Raw genomic sequence first — 17,995 nt, 5'->3', positions numbered from 1 at the left:
TAGACTTTGAACTAGGTGTTACAGATGAATAGGATATGGTGATAGCAGGAACCAAGGTAAGGCCATATGTATTTTAAACATATAAGGTAGGGCACGGTCAGACTGTGGGGTGCCTTAAAAGCCAGAGTAACTCTTAAGACAATGGAGAGTGGAGTTTCTGGAGGACAAGTTGAAAAGTGGTATTTTCTAAACATTAACCTGGCTCAATTATGCAAGGAGGAGCGAATGGAGAAATAGAAAGCAGGAAGACCTGTCAGGGCAGTACTCCAGGGGTGGGCAACAACTTGAAGATGCAATGGCAAGATAAGAGTAAGGCAGCCAAAGAGGGTCAAAGGTATTAGAAATCATCTTGGGACAAAAGGCAGCACTAAAACAGGAATATTGCTAAGTCAGTAACTAAGATGATAATGGGCATAGAAATCCTAATGAAGACAGAATCCCCTAAACTGGGAACCAGGATATGTAAATTACTGACCACTGGTAAATATTAGCCATTTTAATGCTTGTTTTGTTTTTCTTAACAGAGCATTCCTTCCATCTGGTGGCAGTTGCTTGAATTGCAGGCCAAAATCTTAAAGAAGGAAACCAAGCTTCTGGAATAGGATCAGATTGCTAGGCAGATCTGTATGGCAAATCTTCACAGGCTCTCCTACTAAGGGGAGGTAAGAGAGAATAACCATCCATCCCCTCATGAGGCTGTTAAGTTACTGAGTCCAAGGCCCCACAAACCTTAACTATATAAATAACATAACCACACTGAAATGGTGGAAAAGGAGAAAAGAAAGTAATTTTGGAAACAGTGTTTTGACTACATTCTCTAAGACTAAAGACAAAAACTAAGGACAAAAAGTGCTCACAAATATATTTCTCAAGTTAGATTTGTTTCTCACAGGAGTATGAGTAGCAATTCTGGAACTACTTGAAGTGTACTTGAGGAGTTAGCAAATAAATAAACACAATGAGGATGAGAACCAGGTTTCTCACCACTGAAGAAAGGAGTTACTAAATGGCAAAGGGAAAGGTTACAATGAACCTTGTGCTGCTGGATTTAATCAAAGGTATCTGTATAAACTGAGTTCAAGTATTGAGTTTATATAGATACCTTTAATTTCAGCCCAACAACTTCAGCTCAGTAGCGATGAGCACAACTAGCACCCAGATCTTGATTTCTAAATACCATTTGCGAATAATGGAAAGGAATAAGTGATCCTTGCAGAAAAGTCTGAATCCAGGACTGGGGCAGGAAAAATACAAGAGGAGCCTAGAACATCATGTGGTACCAGAAAAGAAACAAGACTTCAAAAAAGGTTAGGGCCGGGGGAGGGGGAAGGGGTGGGGAGGGAGGAATGGGGAGTTGCTTCTCAATGGGTATACAGTTTTAGTTATGCAAGACGAGTAAGTACTAGAGATCTGTTGTACTTAACAATACTGTACCATACACTTAATAATCTGTTAAGTGCATAGAGCTCATGTTAAGTGTTATCACAATAAAATAAAAATTTAAAAATGATGGGGACATGGTGAAAGGAAACAGGCGCCAAATCTGTGACAATTTGAGTAACAGAATGAACAATGATAGTAATGAATTTCAACATAGAATAAAATATCTAGTTTAGCAGGAGAATGCTCTTTTCAAATGAAACTACACAGAGCAAAACTGAGGGGTCTTGAGACCCTCAGAACACCATCTGAACCAGCTTATCAAAGTTGACATTATCATGAGACATATTGACAACATGTGCCTTGGGATATGATGCATTCAGCAGGTTGCAATAGTGCTTCTGTGGTAATTGTGCCCAAATGCAAAACCCGAGTCTAATAACAGGCAAACATTAGACAAACCCACATTGAGGGACATTCTACAAACTAACTGGCCAGCATTCTTCAAACATGTTAAGATCATTAGGACAAAAAAGACAGGAACTATCCTTGGTTAAAGAAGACTAAGGAGATCATGATCCTTAAATGCAACCATGAGCCTGAAATGGACCACAAAAAGAAAACCTGTGGGACCATTAGCAAAATTCCAGTACAGTATATAGACTAGTTAATAATGGGCCAATTAATATCAATTTACTGATCTTGGTAACTATGTTGTGGGTTATCTGAGGTGTTAACAGTTGGCAAAGCTGGGCAAAGAGTATATGAGGTTTCACTAATTTTGAAACTTTTAAAAAGTATGAAATTATCTCAAAACAAAAAGTGAAAAAAACTTTAAAAAACTGTATACAATAAAACATAGGACAGGAGATCAAGTTCTGGTACACGTCTAAAACAGGCAAACCTAATGCGTATGTTGCATAAATTATATCTAAATTTATATGCTATATGCCATATATGTTACTATGTATCACAGAGTAATGTAAATCAGATTAGTTGTTTGGTGCAGGGGTGGAGAAGACTGGAAAGGAGCACAAGTAAACTTTCTGGGGTGATAGAAATGGTCTATATCTGGTTTGGGTGGTAGCCACATGGATGCATACATTTGTCAAAATTGAACTGTAAACATTTAATGGGTACATTGTACTGTATTTAAACTATACTTTAAGAAAGTTGACTTAAACATTTTCATCTCAAATCTCTTGCATTAAAAGGAATTTCTGGTTTCTGATTCGTTAAATAGACTGCCTCTGTTTTGCTGACCACAAATTTCAGTACTAAGACAGTAAAAGAAACATGAAAAAAGAAGGAAAAAAAAAACCTACAACCAAGCTGAGCCAATGCTGGGTTAAATAGTCATAAGTTAAATCACAAGTATTTCATCACATACCTTATAGAAGAAATACTGTACAAGGTGTGCTATTCTTACATAATATAGGTGTCCGTGAGCCAACAGCAGTTTCTTTAAATGTTTAAACTTTGGGACAGAATAATCACTATTCCTGGCTGCTTGGCGACCTTCTTTGCCTTTGATACCTAAAAAAAGAAAAATCTCTATAGGGTGAGTATTTTTATAGAATAAGTAACCACCTGACTTGTTACTTTCGTATTTTTTACTTGCTTACATGTATAGTTCAGTTGAATAGTTTAGATTTGTTTTCTTAAGCAAAAAGTGCTTTCAACAGTGACAGTGAGACTTACCAATAAAAAGTAAAATTATGTTTAATTGACAATTACCTATTTATAACAAAACATAAAATAATTAATAGAATCATTATTTTAATCATTATAAGGCAAAAATTATCCTGAGGAAAAAGTTAAATCTGAAAATTATTTTAAAGGTACTTAGTAAGTGATTAATTATGCATGAGACCAGACTAGGTGCCATATTAAAGCAACTCAGAGACCTGGGGATTATGGTCTAAGAGCTCAAACCTGAAGAGTTATAATGAGATGGTTAAGTCCTTATACTGAATGATACTGAGTAGTGGTTGGCAAACACTTAGTCCTGTCCAAAATGTTCGTAAGACAGTTGGTTCACACCAAAGATCCTTGAAATTTGGTCCTGTCCAAAATGTCAAGACATTTGGACTATAAGACAGTTGGTCCATGCCAAAAGGTCTTTGAAATCTGGTCCTGTCCAAAATGTCCACGAGCGTATTTGGTCCATGCCAAATGGTTTTGGACAGGACCAAATTTCAAGGACCTTTTGCATGGACCAAATGTGTTATGGACGTTTTAGACAAGACCAAATGTCCTGCAAGGCTGAGTAGCAGCCCAAGTATTCCATAAGCTCAAGCAGCTTTAGGCCATTTCCACAGTCAATAACCAATGAGTTGAACTACAGTTCCACACTAAGTAGGGTTACTTGCAAATGGAAAGAATTTGGGAATCCAAACTGTGGTACAATAATCCCCAAGATACTATTTCCATTATTTCTCACCCACCAAAAAACCACTTGCTGGGGTGTTAGGATTGCCTCCCAGCAGCCTGACAGGGGAGGAAAGGGTGCAGGTTTTAGAGAAGCTGTTGTTGCATGCCGACATGTAAATTCACAACTACAGCCCAAACCGCCATGCAGAGATATTGCCATGTGGAAAATCAGCCAGCCAATTATCGTTTCTTAGTCCCAAACAGTTAAGGATCTCAAAAGATATAGTGCAGCAACATAAGCAGGCGATCTGGCCAGGGGCAAAAAATCAATAAAATTTCATGCATGCTGCCAAAGTGAGAGCTAAATGATCAACTGCATGGCTAGTAGGTTTGGGAAATTCACTTTACTTGGCTAATATAATAATATCCTCCAACTCTGTATTGCTACATTCCCACCATGGGTAGGACTCTAGCATGGACATATTCCATGATCCGATGAGGACCTTCTTTTGATTAACAATGATCATTCCCAAATTCGGATTCAAGATGAGCAACCAAAACAATCTCTAGAATAATAAGACCACTCTACCTAAAAGCAATACTGATACCTTACAGCTGCCATCTCATTAGATGTTTCTTACCTATGCCCACATGGGATTCCAAGATCATACTAACATCATTGGCACCATCACCTATCGACAGTGTTATTGGGCTGCCTTTTAAATTCTTCACCATTCTCACAATCTAAACATTAAATACAAAAGAGGTATAGAAAAGGTCAAAGCAGAATGTGAGATTGTACTACATTGTGGGTATTTGCCTCATTCACACTTGTAAATGGAGGCCTTCAAACAGAAAGGTAGCTTGTGCATATAAGTACAACCAGTCTTGAATTCTCAGGGGCAGAAGAACACAGCTTTTCAAAATGTAATACTGGCGCCCACTTGTTTCTGGTTTTGCGAATGTATGAACTGTCAAAAACCATGCCTCATACCTACATTAGAGGTCAGCACGCTTCCCTCTTTTGTCATTGCTTCCTGTGTCCTTTCAGATCACGTACTGAATGAGAGAAAGTGGAGACCAGAGAGCCGATTTGGGGAAACATGCATGGGGCTACCAGGACAAAAGTAGGCAGTGAGAGGACCATGTTTTTGGTTACCGCTCCCTCTCTCCTCCCTGCTGACACTCCCACCTCCCCTCGGTGCATGCCAACCCTTATTTCCATCTAGCTGCCAACTAAACTTTACTAAATCACCCAGTGCCCAATATGATATGATATGATCTCGCATACAGGTAGCTGCATTTCAAAAGGGGGCACCTTAAAGGTGATGAGCTTTGCAGAAAGATGCCTGAGATATGTGTATAAATCCTGTCATTATTCCCTGAGTGTCTCTTAAAGATGTGTCGATGGCACAGTGCAGCTCAATGCTGTGTTCATGGTAAGTATTGAATAAAAGAAATGTTCTCCTGGCAGAGTTACTTGTGGGAAGAGTATTGGGTAAGCAGCTGTCCTCCCACCGTATGTTTTAGATAATGACTGCTTTATGTGTCAACCCTCAAAACCCCTTGGAATCTAGCAGCTTTTAAAAAGCTTATGTAATTCAGTAGTTAAATAATGCCTTGCAAAAATTTTGTACCCACAATGGCTTTCACCAGGTAACATAAATAAAATCCATTTTCACATAACTGATTAAAAATAATTTATACGAGGCAAAACCACCCTGCAGTCTTTTCTTTAAACAAAATTCAGTCAGGTTTTAGTTGTATAAAACAACATACCAAAAAAAACCCACGTCTAATCCATTTGACACAAAAATGATGTTACTATGAAATGCCAGCTTTCTCCCAATCCTTCACCTCAACTTGGTTCTTTTTAAAAACTTTATAAGAGTGTCAGAAATAATCTGTGAGTCATCCACAAAAGTAAACTTGTGTTTAATAGGCTACAATACTGGTTAAACTAATTGCACTTGTTATACTGTATGCAGTAATGATTTAAACCACAAGGAAGAAAAATCCAGCCAGGAAAGGTCTAGGGAAGGCAATAAAATTATCAAGGGTGACAGCTTCTGCATGAAAATATAGATTTAAAAGGATGAAAGCTTGTCCTTGTGGAAAGATAAAAGGATATATTGTCATGGACCATAAAACCATGAAAGATCTAGGTAGATAAACATGGGAGTTTTTTTTTACTGAGTCCCAGGTCACCTGGATTAAGAACTTCTCTTCAATCTCTAGATAGCTTCACAAAAAAGAAATCAATTTACCAAAAACTATTTATTGATCAACTATAACTACATGCAATACAATGTTCAAAAGCAAAGTGCAAATATCCAGAAAGGATATACTGCTTGGTCTCACACCTCAAGAAGCATATAATGGGGAATGGATACAATAATATCAGATAATCAGATTAACAATACAAGATAACAATACACGATACCTATGCAAGGGAATCTATAACACTGTCATCTAAGTTGTCCACATAAGAAGGCCCGTGATGTCAGAGAAGGGAGAGGATACTACATGCCAGAATGATCAGAAATGATTTTATAGAACAAAGGGTGGTTTGATCTAAACCATAAAAGATTGGTAAGATGTGCATGGATGGGGAAAAGGGGGTTGGAGCAGTATCCCACGGAAAGGGAAGAGCATAGCATGTTCTAAGGCACACAGCCAGTTAAGTACAGTATATGCTTAGAAAACAGATCTGGTTTGACCAGACCAATGAGTTTTTGTACAGGTGACATGGATAGGTATATATGGGGCCACATCAACAGGGAGCGATATTATGAAAGTGGCAACAGGGTGCAGGAGAAATGGGAAGAAAAGGCCAGACTGTAGGCAAAGAGAGAAGTTAGTCCACATGGAGTTCAATGAGCTGTTTAAGTCCTGTACCTGGAAGGTAATGGAAAGAAAGACATGGAAAAGACAGTGTACTAGAAAATGGACAGAATTTGGTGACTGAGACCACACGGAAGGGTAAAGCATGGGGGACGTCAAGGTTTTGAATCTAAAGGCCTAGAAGTGTAGTGAGCTCAGTAATAGATGTAAAGGGACTTCCCTGGTGGCACAGTGGTCAAGAATCCGCCTGCCAATGCAGCGTACACGGGTTCGAGCCCTGGTCTGGGAAGACCCCACATGCTGTGGAGTAGCTAAGCCTGTGCTCCACAGCTACTGAGCCTGTGCTCCGGAGCCCGCAAGCCACAACTACTGAGCCCGCAGACCTAGAGCCCATGCTCCGCAACAAGAGAAGCCACCGCAATGAGAAGCCTGTGTGCAGCAATGGAGACCCAACGCAGCCAAAAAAAAAGGCAAGGAAAATGACAATTTGGGCTCTAGAGAAGGCTGAATTGAGGTGACAATGACACACCCAAGAACATGTGCTCAGTAAGCAACTGGAGAAGTAAAGTAGAACTCCAAAGATTGGGATTGGAGAACTGACTTGAAAATCACCTATGTGGGGACTGCCCTGGTGGTCCAGTGGTAAAGAATCCACCTTCCAATGCAGGGGATGCGGGTTCGATCCCTAGTCAGGGAACTAAGATCCAATATGCCGCGGGGCAATTAAGCCCACATGCCACAATTACTGAGCTCGCACACCTCAACGAGAGAGAGAAAACCCACACGCCACAAGGAAAGGTCCTGCATGCCTCAACAAAGATCCCGTGTGCGGCAACTAAGACCCAATGCAGCCCCCCAAAAAATCAATCAATCAATCAATCAATAAAATAAATATAAAAAAAGAAAATCACCTATGTGGCCATGACAGATGAGTAGGTGATATCCTGGAAGAGGTGATGATAGTGAGGGAAATAAAACAGACTAAGGACTGAACCACAGGGGGCTCCATAGTCTGGGTGGGAGAAGCAGCACAGTGTTAGGAGTTCAGATACTGTCCAGGGCAGTGGAGAAGTCAGAACCCAGGTGAGCAATTTGAGCAGCAGACAATGAATACAGGAGGAAAAGAAAGGGAAAGAGGTATTGCCTTTGACTAAAGGGACAGATTTCTATGAATACTGTTCTGATAGGATCTGCTTCCCCAGCTGGGGCTAACCAAAGCTCTTAAGGTTGAAGAAAAGAAGAGCACCTGATTGTGGTGGAAATTGAAAGTGAGAAGAAGGTAGACAATGCCCTAAATTAGGATGAGCTGTGTGCTCGTGCATGCGTGCATGCATGTGCGAGGTAGGGGGCAGGGTGTGTGAAGGAGAAGGCAAAGACACAGCGCCATCCGCTAGGTCTAGAGCAAGCAGCTGAGTGAGGGACGGGAAGAAGCAAGACCAACACATAGAAAAGAATACAGTGTCTGCAGAAGTGAAAAGGTGTGTACCTGAGATTCTAAGGTTCCCGAGACTCAGTGAGTACAAGGAAGCAAGGTGAAGCTTGCCCCTGCATTGGGTTTTATTAGGAGTAAAAGTTTTGTTAGGCCAAGAGGAATTCAGAGGGAATTCCAGATGAGGAAATTATATGAGGGAAGCTTTAGAAGTTGGTGTGAGCATGGCACGTGGAAGGGACACAAAGGGGGAACAACCAACAGGAGTGGATGATTCTCGCTGGACGTGAGAGTGATGGTGGACACAAAATATGTACAGACACATTGAAAGGGTCGACAGGGGTGGCCCTGAGTACCATATTGAGTCATCTGCCCTTCATCCTAAGGGACTAGGAAACTACTGAAAGGTTCTGAGCGCGAATATATGATGGGAGAAGTACTGTTTTAACAAGATTAATTTGGGAGTATGGGGAAAGAGATGGAATGGGGAAGGGCGAAAGCAAGGAGACTAATGAGAAGATTAAATCAAATAGTCTGTGTGTAAAGTCCTAAGGGCTTGCTTGCACTAAGATGGAGACAAAAAGTTTAACAAGGTGGCACCACAATGAGAGCTATGACAAAAGGTAGGATCAGTAGGACATGGTGACTATGGAGTGAGTGAGAAGAAGAGGATCAAAGGCAGTTTGGAGACTTAGGGAGGCAAAGAAAAATGTCACTGGTAACAGGAATAATAAAGACAAGGGATAAAACAAAGTGGCCTGAAGGAGAAAATTATAATATCTGTCTTGGATACTAGAATTTAATGTTACAATGGGGAATCCATATAGAGCCGTCTAGCAGGCAGCTAGAAATATGAGACTTAACAAAGAGGAAAAGTCAGGACGAGATATATCATCAATGGAAGTCATAGAAATGGATGTGCTTATCCAGAGAGATAGGATGTAAGTGAAGAGCAGAGGGAAGACATAGCCCCCCCCCCAAAACTGACAGTTAGGGAGAAGACACAGGATGAAACAAAATAAAAAGACACTAGGTTGCCAAGAAGGGAAAAAAAAGGACCGTGGAGCATCACAGAAACCAAGGGAGGAGAGTTTAAAGGAGGACATAATTGGCAGTGTCAACTGCAGCCGAGATATGAGGGAAAAACGAAAGACAACACAACGGGTTCAGCAAGGAGGTCACTGCTCTCCTCCAGGAGATGCAGCAGAGTAAGGTGAGAAGATAGAATGCGTGGGGCTAATGGAATAGTGGAGCCAGGAGCCGGGGGATGAAGGCAGCAGGCACCAAGCACTCATTAGAGAAGTTTGCAAGGTGAGGAATTAGACAGCCAGCTTGAGGAGACAAAAAGGTGAAGCACAGGTTTAATTCAAATCGGTGGGAAGACTTCTGAGTTGGACCACATAGAGGAAGAATCCAGGGAAAATATAATAAGGTACTCAGGGCTCTTTGAAGAAAATTAAAAGTGAACATTTGCACATATGTGTACAGAAGTACCCAGAATGGAACATTAACTAACATCCAGTTACCTGGGCTTTCTGTAACGGTGCCATCCGACAGCAGAGCACTGCAGTGCACTTCATACAGATTTGTAGGAAAATGCTTTTGTAATTGTTAGAACCAGAGTCTTGACTAGAATTTAATATGAGAGACAATGTGGAGCCATCAATGATTAATCCATATTCCTGATGTTCTGTCCATGCTCTGAAAAAGAAAAACAATGCTATATTTGAATCTACTATACATTGCTATTTAGGAACTTTAAAAAACCACTCAGAGGAGGGTTATCATCAATCTGGTTCCTGGACGTGTAAATTCTAAAGAAGCAACCGACTCTGTTAATGGCACAACAGACACTTTCTATCACATCTTTGAGACTCAAGCTGCCCATATCGATGGCACTAAGTTGTAAATATAAAAATAATGGACTTCTAGCAGCCAGTCTCCATATAAGAAACTCAAGGTGAATTTTGGAAATTACAGTTCCATCAAACTCTGATATGAAGACAAATCATCAGTCAGTCTGAAAACTACTTAACAATGCAGGGGAAAGACAAAATGGCTTTGGGGTATACAAATCACAGAAGATATTCTTAATATCTTTGCCCGAATGACAAAACCTATCAATAGACCTGGCTTCTCAAATATGATGGACTACTAAAAAGACATAGTGTTCATTAAAGAATAGCATACAATAATGATATATGTTCCTTAAATAAGTATCATTTTATACTAGACTAGTGGTTTTCAACCATAGCCTTCCCATGAGAGTCACCTGGGCAGCTTGAAAAAAAGCCCATGTCTTAGGTTTATCCACAGACAAATTAAATCAGGGTATCTTGGCAGGGCTTGGTTACATATAGGCATGTTTTAAAAGGCTCCATAGGTAATTCTCATGTATAGCCAGGATGAAGTAGTATTAGTTGCCAGGAAAGACAAATATAACAGGTGCTGGACTTCCCTGGTGGCGCAGTGGTTAGGAATCCGCCTGCCAATGCAGGGGACATGGGTTCAAGCCCTGGTCTGGGAAGATCCCACATGCCGTGGAGCAACTAAGCCCGTGCGCCACAACTACTGAGCCCACACGCCTAGAGCCCTGTTCCGCAACAAGAGAAGCCACCGCGATGAGAAGCCTGCACAACGCAACCAAGAGTAGCCCCGCTCACCACAACTAGAGAAAGCCTGCGTGCAGCAACAAAGACCCAACGTAGTCAAAAATAAAATATAAATAAATAAATAAATAAATAAATAAATATATATATATATATATAAATATATAACAGGTGCCAAGTATTTAAGAAAAACATATGAGGGAAAACTCACAACTGAAAAAATTCTACCAATTAACATTTTAATTTTCTTTTGCAATTAACCAAAAAAACACTGATTAATCAATTTCTGCTCAGGAAATCTTGGGTGCCATTTGAGAGCCGCTGCAGTAGACGTATTAAACATAGCAGGATCTCATCATTATACAATAGATTCATTTGTCTAATTTTATGCTCCTCAAAGTTTAATGTTTAAAGGAATCTTGTTAAAATTCCTGGGAATCTTGTTAAAGTACACATTCTGATTCAGTAGTTTTTGGGTGGGACATGAGATTTTGCATTTCTAACAAGCTTCTGGTGATAATGGAGCTGCTGTTCTATGGACTATGAGTAGTGAGAGCCCAATATGCCTCTTCCTTCCTTCCTTTCATATTCTGCTTCATGATATTATGAGCACGTTTTATTCACCAATTAAAAAGATATCGGGCTTCCCTGGTGGTGCAGTGGTTAAGAATCCGCCTGCCAATGCAGGGGACACGGGTTTGAGCCCTGGTCTGGGAAGATCCCACATGAGGGGGAGCAACTAAGCCCGTGAGCCACAACTACTGAGCCTGCACTCTAGAGCCCACACACCACATCTACTGAAGCCCGTGTGCTCTAGAGCCTGTGCTCCGCAACGAGAGAAGCCACCGCAATGAGAAGCCCACACTCACTGAAACTAGAGAAAGCCGTGCACAGCAGTGAAGATCCAACACAGCCAAAAATAATAATAAATAAATAAAAATAAACTAATTTAAAAAAAGTTTATATATGCGAAAAAAAAAGATATCAATCATGCATTCTCCTTTGCTCCCCTATTCACAGAGCTGACAATCAGCAGAAAACAGTGGCTCAATCATCAATCAAGCAATATTTGGTCTCTAACTAGGCCATGTAGAAGAATGGAAAGAATTATTAACTAATCTTTCTTTGGAGAATAGAAAATCTCCTTGGGGTAACAGAGGCACACATGAGAGAATATACCCAACCAAACATGATATTAAATGGTTAATATCTGAAAAGAATGGATACATGTATATGTATAACTGAATCACTTTGTTGTACACCTGAAACTAACACAACGTTGTTAATCAACTATACTCCAATATAAAGTAAAAATTTTTTAAAAAAGGTTAATATCCAGTGATTGGGACAATAAATACACACCAGGAAAGAACAATGGTTTCTTTGTGAGGTATGATATCTGAAATGGAACTTAAAAGACAGGACAGAAAGAGGTGAAGAAAAGAGGGAATGTATGTGTGGTGCACTAGGAAAATAAGCTGAAAAGGTCACCTGGGGCCTTTGGTACGACCTGATTCTGTGGGTAACAGAGATCCACTAAAGGTTTCTGAGCAGGGCTGTGACATGGGCAGTACTTTATACCTAAGGACCACTCATCTGGCAGGGGAGCTTACGTGCTTTGAGGCACGAGTTACTAGGAATCTGATGTGGAGCACCAGTGGAGAGAGTGGGGACATGGGTAAGGCTTGGTGGCTGATTTGAAGTGGAAGGGACAAAGGAGCAGAAGCTGGCAAAAGGGATTCTGTGTCTGATGCTTGTGTAACTTGGGGAAAGATGAGTCAGGAAGAGGGAATGTTGAGTCAGGAAGAGGGAATGTTGAGATGGTGAGTTCAGTTTTCCATAAGCCCTGGCTTTTACAAAAGTGCCCAAGGGCTCCTGAATGGTGCTATGGACTGAACTGTGTCCCCCCTGAAGTCCCATGTTGAAGCCCTAACCCTCAATGTGATGATATTTGGAAATGGGGCCTCTGGGAGATAAGTTTAGATGAAGTCATGAGAGTGGGGCCCTTATGATGGGATGATGGGATTAATGTCCTTATAAAAAGAGGAAGAGACACCAGAGCTTCCTCTCTCTCTGCCAAGTAAGGACACAGCAAGAGGGCAGCTTTCTGCAAGCCAGGATGGGGGACCTCACCAGAACTCTGCCATGTTGGCACCCTGATCCCAGACTTCTGGTCTCCAGAAATGTGAGAAATAAGTTCCTACTGTTTAAGCCACCTGGTCTCTTGTATTTCGTTATGGTAGCCTGAGCAGACTAAGATAAATGCAAGTAAAACACATGTAATCTGGACTGCCTTTATAAGTACCATTTGGTTAAAGGAAGGAAACATTTATCATAGGCAATTAATAAAAACCTGTTTACTCTCACTGATGTCCAAGTAACAGAAGAACAACAGCTGTTTTAAAATTGGTCATAGCCTCGTGAATGTGGGCTATTCATTTTTAAAGTCAGTTTAAACACTAGTGATGAGGACACAGATAGAGCATAGTTGTTAAAAGCATGGGCTCTGGAATTGGGTAGACTTGTTCTATACCTTATTAACTGTGTTATCTCGAATAAGTCACTTCATCTCTCTGAGCCTTAGTTTCCCTATTTCTAACATGAAGAAAATGAGACTGTGTTACTGGGTTGCTGTGAAGATTAAATGAGAATAATTTAAAGTGCTTAATGTTGTTCCTGGAACAAAGAGGGCACTTAAGAATTGTGAAATAATATTATCTACGGGTCTTTGGATTTACTGCAGACACATCCTGTGGCATTCCAGAAGAGGAAATTGATTTGCTTACGGCCAAGGTAAATTCCAGTAATTGGTTTAGACAAAGCTAGGCCTTGGTCAATGTCAAGTGTAGGAAAATGTAACTCTGGGTATTGAATTATTGTGGATCAGTGGCTTTCCTTGAGAACCTTAGAGTCTACAGGTGCTTCCTAAGCAGCTTGTTGAAAGCAGTCAAGTGGCCATGCTATCAAGTATTTGGTCTCCTTTGGAGCACTGGGGCATGAAAATTCACACAGAAAATGGCTCCAGGACCTCGACCTGCATGGAAACTGTTTTAGAGACTGATTTTATTACATTCAATTTAAGAGACCATGAAAAGGAATATTTTTTCTTAACATGGACCAGGACAGAGTATCAGTGATAAGTACCCAGACCCTAAGTATTTAGAAAATGAACCACTTTTCTAAAGCTTGAGAAGGGCAGGGTTTTCTTTTAAATGAAAGAAGAGGTGGAAAGTGCCAAATAATCTCAAATGGGCCATTAGCCAAGTCCTCAGGAAAGGTTCTAACTTACAAGGATAAAGCACCTGCAAACAAAGACTGATAAATTACAGAAAACGGAGCCTTCTGCAATAAGCAGCTGTGATTTACATCTGTACCAATGTCTAAATATAACAAATTGATGTACTTTCTTACTTTTTAAGGCTTCTAGTACTTTTAGGAAATTCATGCAGCAACTTTTTACGATATTCAATCAACAACTCATGTAATCGATCTTCTTTCCGTTCGCTTTCTTGGATGGTTTTGGTGGTCAGTTCCAAGAGCTCGGTGCTGGTTTGGAAAAGGCGGCAAGCATAGCAGGTAGATTTGGCTGTCTCCATCTTGTCCCCAGTAAGCACCCAGACTTTCAGACCTGCTGCGTGCAGGGCTTCAATGGTCTCAGCGGCTTGATCTTGCAGCCTGGAAACACAAAGGAAACCTTTTTATCTTTGAAAATTCCTGACACAGATTCTAAAACAAGGCTTGTTAAAGAGAATATCCTTGGTAGATAGATAGTGGGAAGCAGCCGCAGAGCACAGGGAGATCAGCTCGGTGCTTTGTGACTGCCTGGAGGGGTGGGATGGGGAGGGTGGGAGGGAGGGAGATGCATGAGGGAAGGGATGTGGGAACAGATGTATATGTATGACTGATTCACTTTGTTATAAAGCAGAAACTAGTTAAAAAAAAAAAAGAAAAATAGGGGGAAAATTCAGAAAAAGGTGAATTAAATGATAGGGTTTTTTTCCCCTAAAAAAAAAAAGAGAATATCCTTATAATTCATAGCAATTCTGGAGTCCTGACATATTTTAACAGTTGTTTTTCTTATATATCCTCTACCATTTCTGAGCATACTCTTTCTGGCATAGTTTTACTTATTAAAGTGCATTTCAAACAATGAGGTTTGGAAAGTTTATGTTTTCTCACTATACAAATACTTAACATGGTTCAAAGCAGAAAGGGCCAGACACAGTCTAATGAGATACTGAAGGAAGTTAGCAAATCCCCATCCCCGAGGAGCTGGAAGTTTAGGAAAGCCAACCATTCTGAAGGAGATTTTAAGTATTATTCTGAAAGGCAAGGGTAGAAGAAGAGTGATACTTTGCATTCCTTTTGGTCAGAGAATAACAATGAAATTAGACTAAATGAATTATATTAGAACTTTAATACCCTCCAATGAATATATGTTTATAACTTCATGTTTGGGTTAAGCCTCACAATTTGCATTCATAGCTTCTAGAAAACTCCTAAAATAGAATCTAAAACTTATTTTTTCAAGCAGATCAATTCTGGAGCCCTATAATCATGCCCGGCAGAGCTCAGCCTGTATGGTTAGAGCAAATTATTTTAAAGTATGCAAAAATATGCTCTAGTCTGTTAAACCAGGTTACAATGAGCTCTCATGTTGTTTGCTCAACCTTGAATTTCCCTTCTGCTCATCTGTCTTTCAAAATTGTACCCATTCTACCAAGCACCAACTCAAATGGTGTCTCTAGCACAAAGCTTCCTATGCACAGTAAGACTACTTCATAAATACCTGCATAAATGAAGGGATGGCTTAGTAAGTACTCAAAAGACCTTAGAGATGACAGATTCATTCTTCTAAGTCACAAATATTTAACTTAAAAATTATTCCCACAAACAGTTCAAAATCTGATGTACAGACAAAGCTGAATCAAAGATTTCAAAACTTGAGAATGAATTACCAATCTGGACAGATACCACCCTAAATGACTGGTCATTAAAATAACAAGAATATCATTTTCTAATTACTTGTCTTCCACTGCAGTGGCTCCAATTAAATTCATGTTTGTCTCAATCTCATCAAAAACCTTTTCCATTTTTTCTTCTCTGTCTTGTAAGGCCATTTTTGCCTCTATGAGCTGTCTGTTAATTCTTTCATAATCATCTGGAGCAATTTCTTTGAAGGCTACACAAAGTGTCCGATACCCATCCTAGAAGCAAGGTAGGAGATCTCTAGTTATCCAAATAATGAATAAAAACAAACAAAACACACTCTTTAAATACTCTTGCTTTACCACACAAAAGAGGAATTCTGACTAATTTCCTTTTTAGTTAAAAAAAGGGAAAAAAAGAGAAAGAACAGATTGCATTGGGTTAACATTCAATTAGGTTTGGAATAACAAATTAATAGCTCTTGGGGTTAAAAAAACAAACAAAAAGCAGAACATAAAGCAAAGATTCTTGAAAAGTCTTCAAAGGGTGCAAATTCTGAACAGAAACTTACTCCAGGATTTTTTATATTAAAATAAGGAAAATAATATTACAAAATCCCCAAATATAAAAATAGGCCATAAAAATAAGCTAAAATTCATTTAAACAGTCCTTTAAATGGCAATCCATAGACGTAGTCATCTCTAGCATTTCTCTATCTACTGGGGGGAGGGAGTGTAGGCTCACCATTGCATTACGTTCCACATGGACTTTAGTTAACTCAATTTCATGATTTTGCACCCTGGGGAAAACTGCTGAGTCGGCTCCTTTACAAAAGAGAAGTATGTCTCCTAAAATAAAGAATCAGAGTACTTGACTTACTTAGAATAGGGATTTTAATAATACATAACTATTAAGGTGGCCTCTCCCACCCAGCAGCTGTGTATCCTGAGCCTGCCTTGGAATGTTCATCCAAATGGAAGCAGACATCTTGACCTTTACTCTGTCAGGACAACGTTCACCACCTCTTGGGACCAATATGGACATAACTAATATCTCAGAGTTTACAACATGCACCTCTGTTAAAAGAAACTTCCATCAAGTGAATCACAGAAGACGGTGCTTGTGTCAAGGAGCTGCATCTGAATTCTCTTTGAAGATGTTGTCAACCATGGTCTAAAGTTCACATGTGGCATCTACAGATGTCAAGGATCAAACTCAAGCTCAAACAAGATAAAATCATTTTGAAAGACTATACACATTAGCTTTTAAAACAGTAGCTTGAAGGTTTTCACCGGAAACTGGAGAGTAGCTCTGTAGAATGCTAGTACAACCTCAGCTTTATACCAGTCCATGCACCCAGGAAAGTAGACAGTACCATTAAGAAGGACAATCTGACCTTATAAGGCAAAGTGCTAAGTTCAAAAAGTTAAAAAAGGGTAGCTCTGAGGTCAAGGCCCTTGATAGACCACTTCCTCAGACATCTTACCATCTGCACTAGAACATGGACATGCATGTGTACAGGTAAGAACAGCAAGTATTCCAAATGTTAGGTGTTTTTAAAAAAAATTTCTCTCACATAGCCATAATGTGTTTAAAAGTCATAAAACAAATTCCACATTCACATATGATGAAATCAGCATCGTGACTTTGCAGTCACACCACAAAGTATGAATAAGGTAGGATATATTCCCTGAAGGGTCCGTCTAAATCTTCCCCTTCTCATATTAAGACATTTTCAACAGATTTAATACTAAAAAGTAAATTACCAGGAAATAAATCAAGGATATTTTGGAAAACCACCTGGAGACAGACAGACAGACAGACAGACAGACACACACACACACACACACACACACACACACAGAGGAATATGAGAGCCCACAAACGAAGCAGGAATGCTACCCATGGGTCTTGCTGAATCTGAGCAGAAGGCATCCCAGTCACCATGGCTCCTCCCAAGAACATGGGGGAACCCTGAAATGATGGTACTGTTTCCCCTGCAAAGGGCAAGCTTCTTTACTGTGTTAAACAAACAGCCCAGGGTGCTAGAGTAAAATCACATGCCCTTTCCCAGCAGTCAGGCCCTTAGTCATCTCTAGTTTACCTGATTCCAGGAAGTGTAAAGCAGTGGGGAATTAGGAAGGTCAGAGAGGGATAACGAGCAACTCTTTACACTCATAGATTCTACTGCTAGTAATCTCATACCATCCAGTTGTAGTGGGCTGCTGCAGGTAGACATTGGTGGTGATTGGTTAGTACCCTGAACTGTGAAAAAGTCACCCTTTCAGTTCCTCTTTGGACATCCAAGACTGAGGGGTAGAGTTCACTTTCCAAGAAAATGCATATATTGTCATACCGGGGGTTCTGCCACTGACAATTTGACAAACTGAACATGTGCTTATATAAATACATTAAGGCATATACAAAAGCT

At 40.0% G+C, this 17,995-nt stretch overlaps 1 protein-coding gene across 3 annotated transcripts in view; it reads right to left on the bottom strand.

Annotated features, from left to right (window-relative positions):
- Positions 1-17,995, bottom strand: part of ATP11C (ATPase phospholipid transporting 11C (ATP11C blood group)) — a 167,422-nt gene that overhangs the window by 38,430 nt on the left and 110,997 nt on the right. For all 3 annotated transcript variants that reach the window (XM_081223177.1, XM_081223176.1, XM_081223178.1), the window contains exons 17-22: positions 16,309-16,412; positions 15,661-15,842; positions 14,047-14,310; positions 9,553-9,727; positions 4,395-4,497; positions 2,771-2,916 (exon numbers count right to left, since the gene is read on the bottom strand). In XM_081223177.1, the coding sequence (XP_081079303.1) occupies positions 2,771-2,916; positions 4,395-4,497; positions 9,553-9,727; positions 14,047-14,310; positions 15,661-15,842; positions 16,309-16,412 (974 nt within the window). The remainder of the gene's footprint in view (positions 1-2,770; positions 2,917-4,394; positions 4,498-9,552; positions 9,728-14,046; positions 14,311-15,660; positions 15,843-16,308; positions 16,413-17,995) is intronic.

The sequence above is a fragment of the Mesoplodon bidens genome (assembly GCF_964165515.1).
Source record: "Mesoplodon bidens genome assembly, chromosome: X".
Lineage (NCBI taxonomy): Eukaryota > Metazoa > Chordata > Mammalia > Artiodactyla > Ziphiidae > Mesoplodon > Mesoplodon bidens.
Note: the sequence above shows the minus strand (reverse complement) of the source record. Positions and strands in the feature narration are given on the sequence as shown.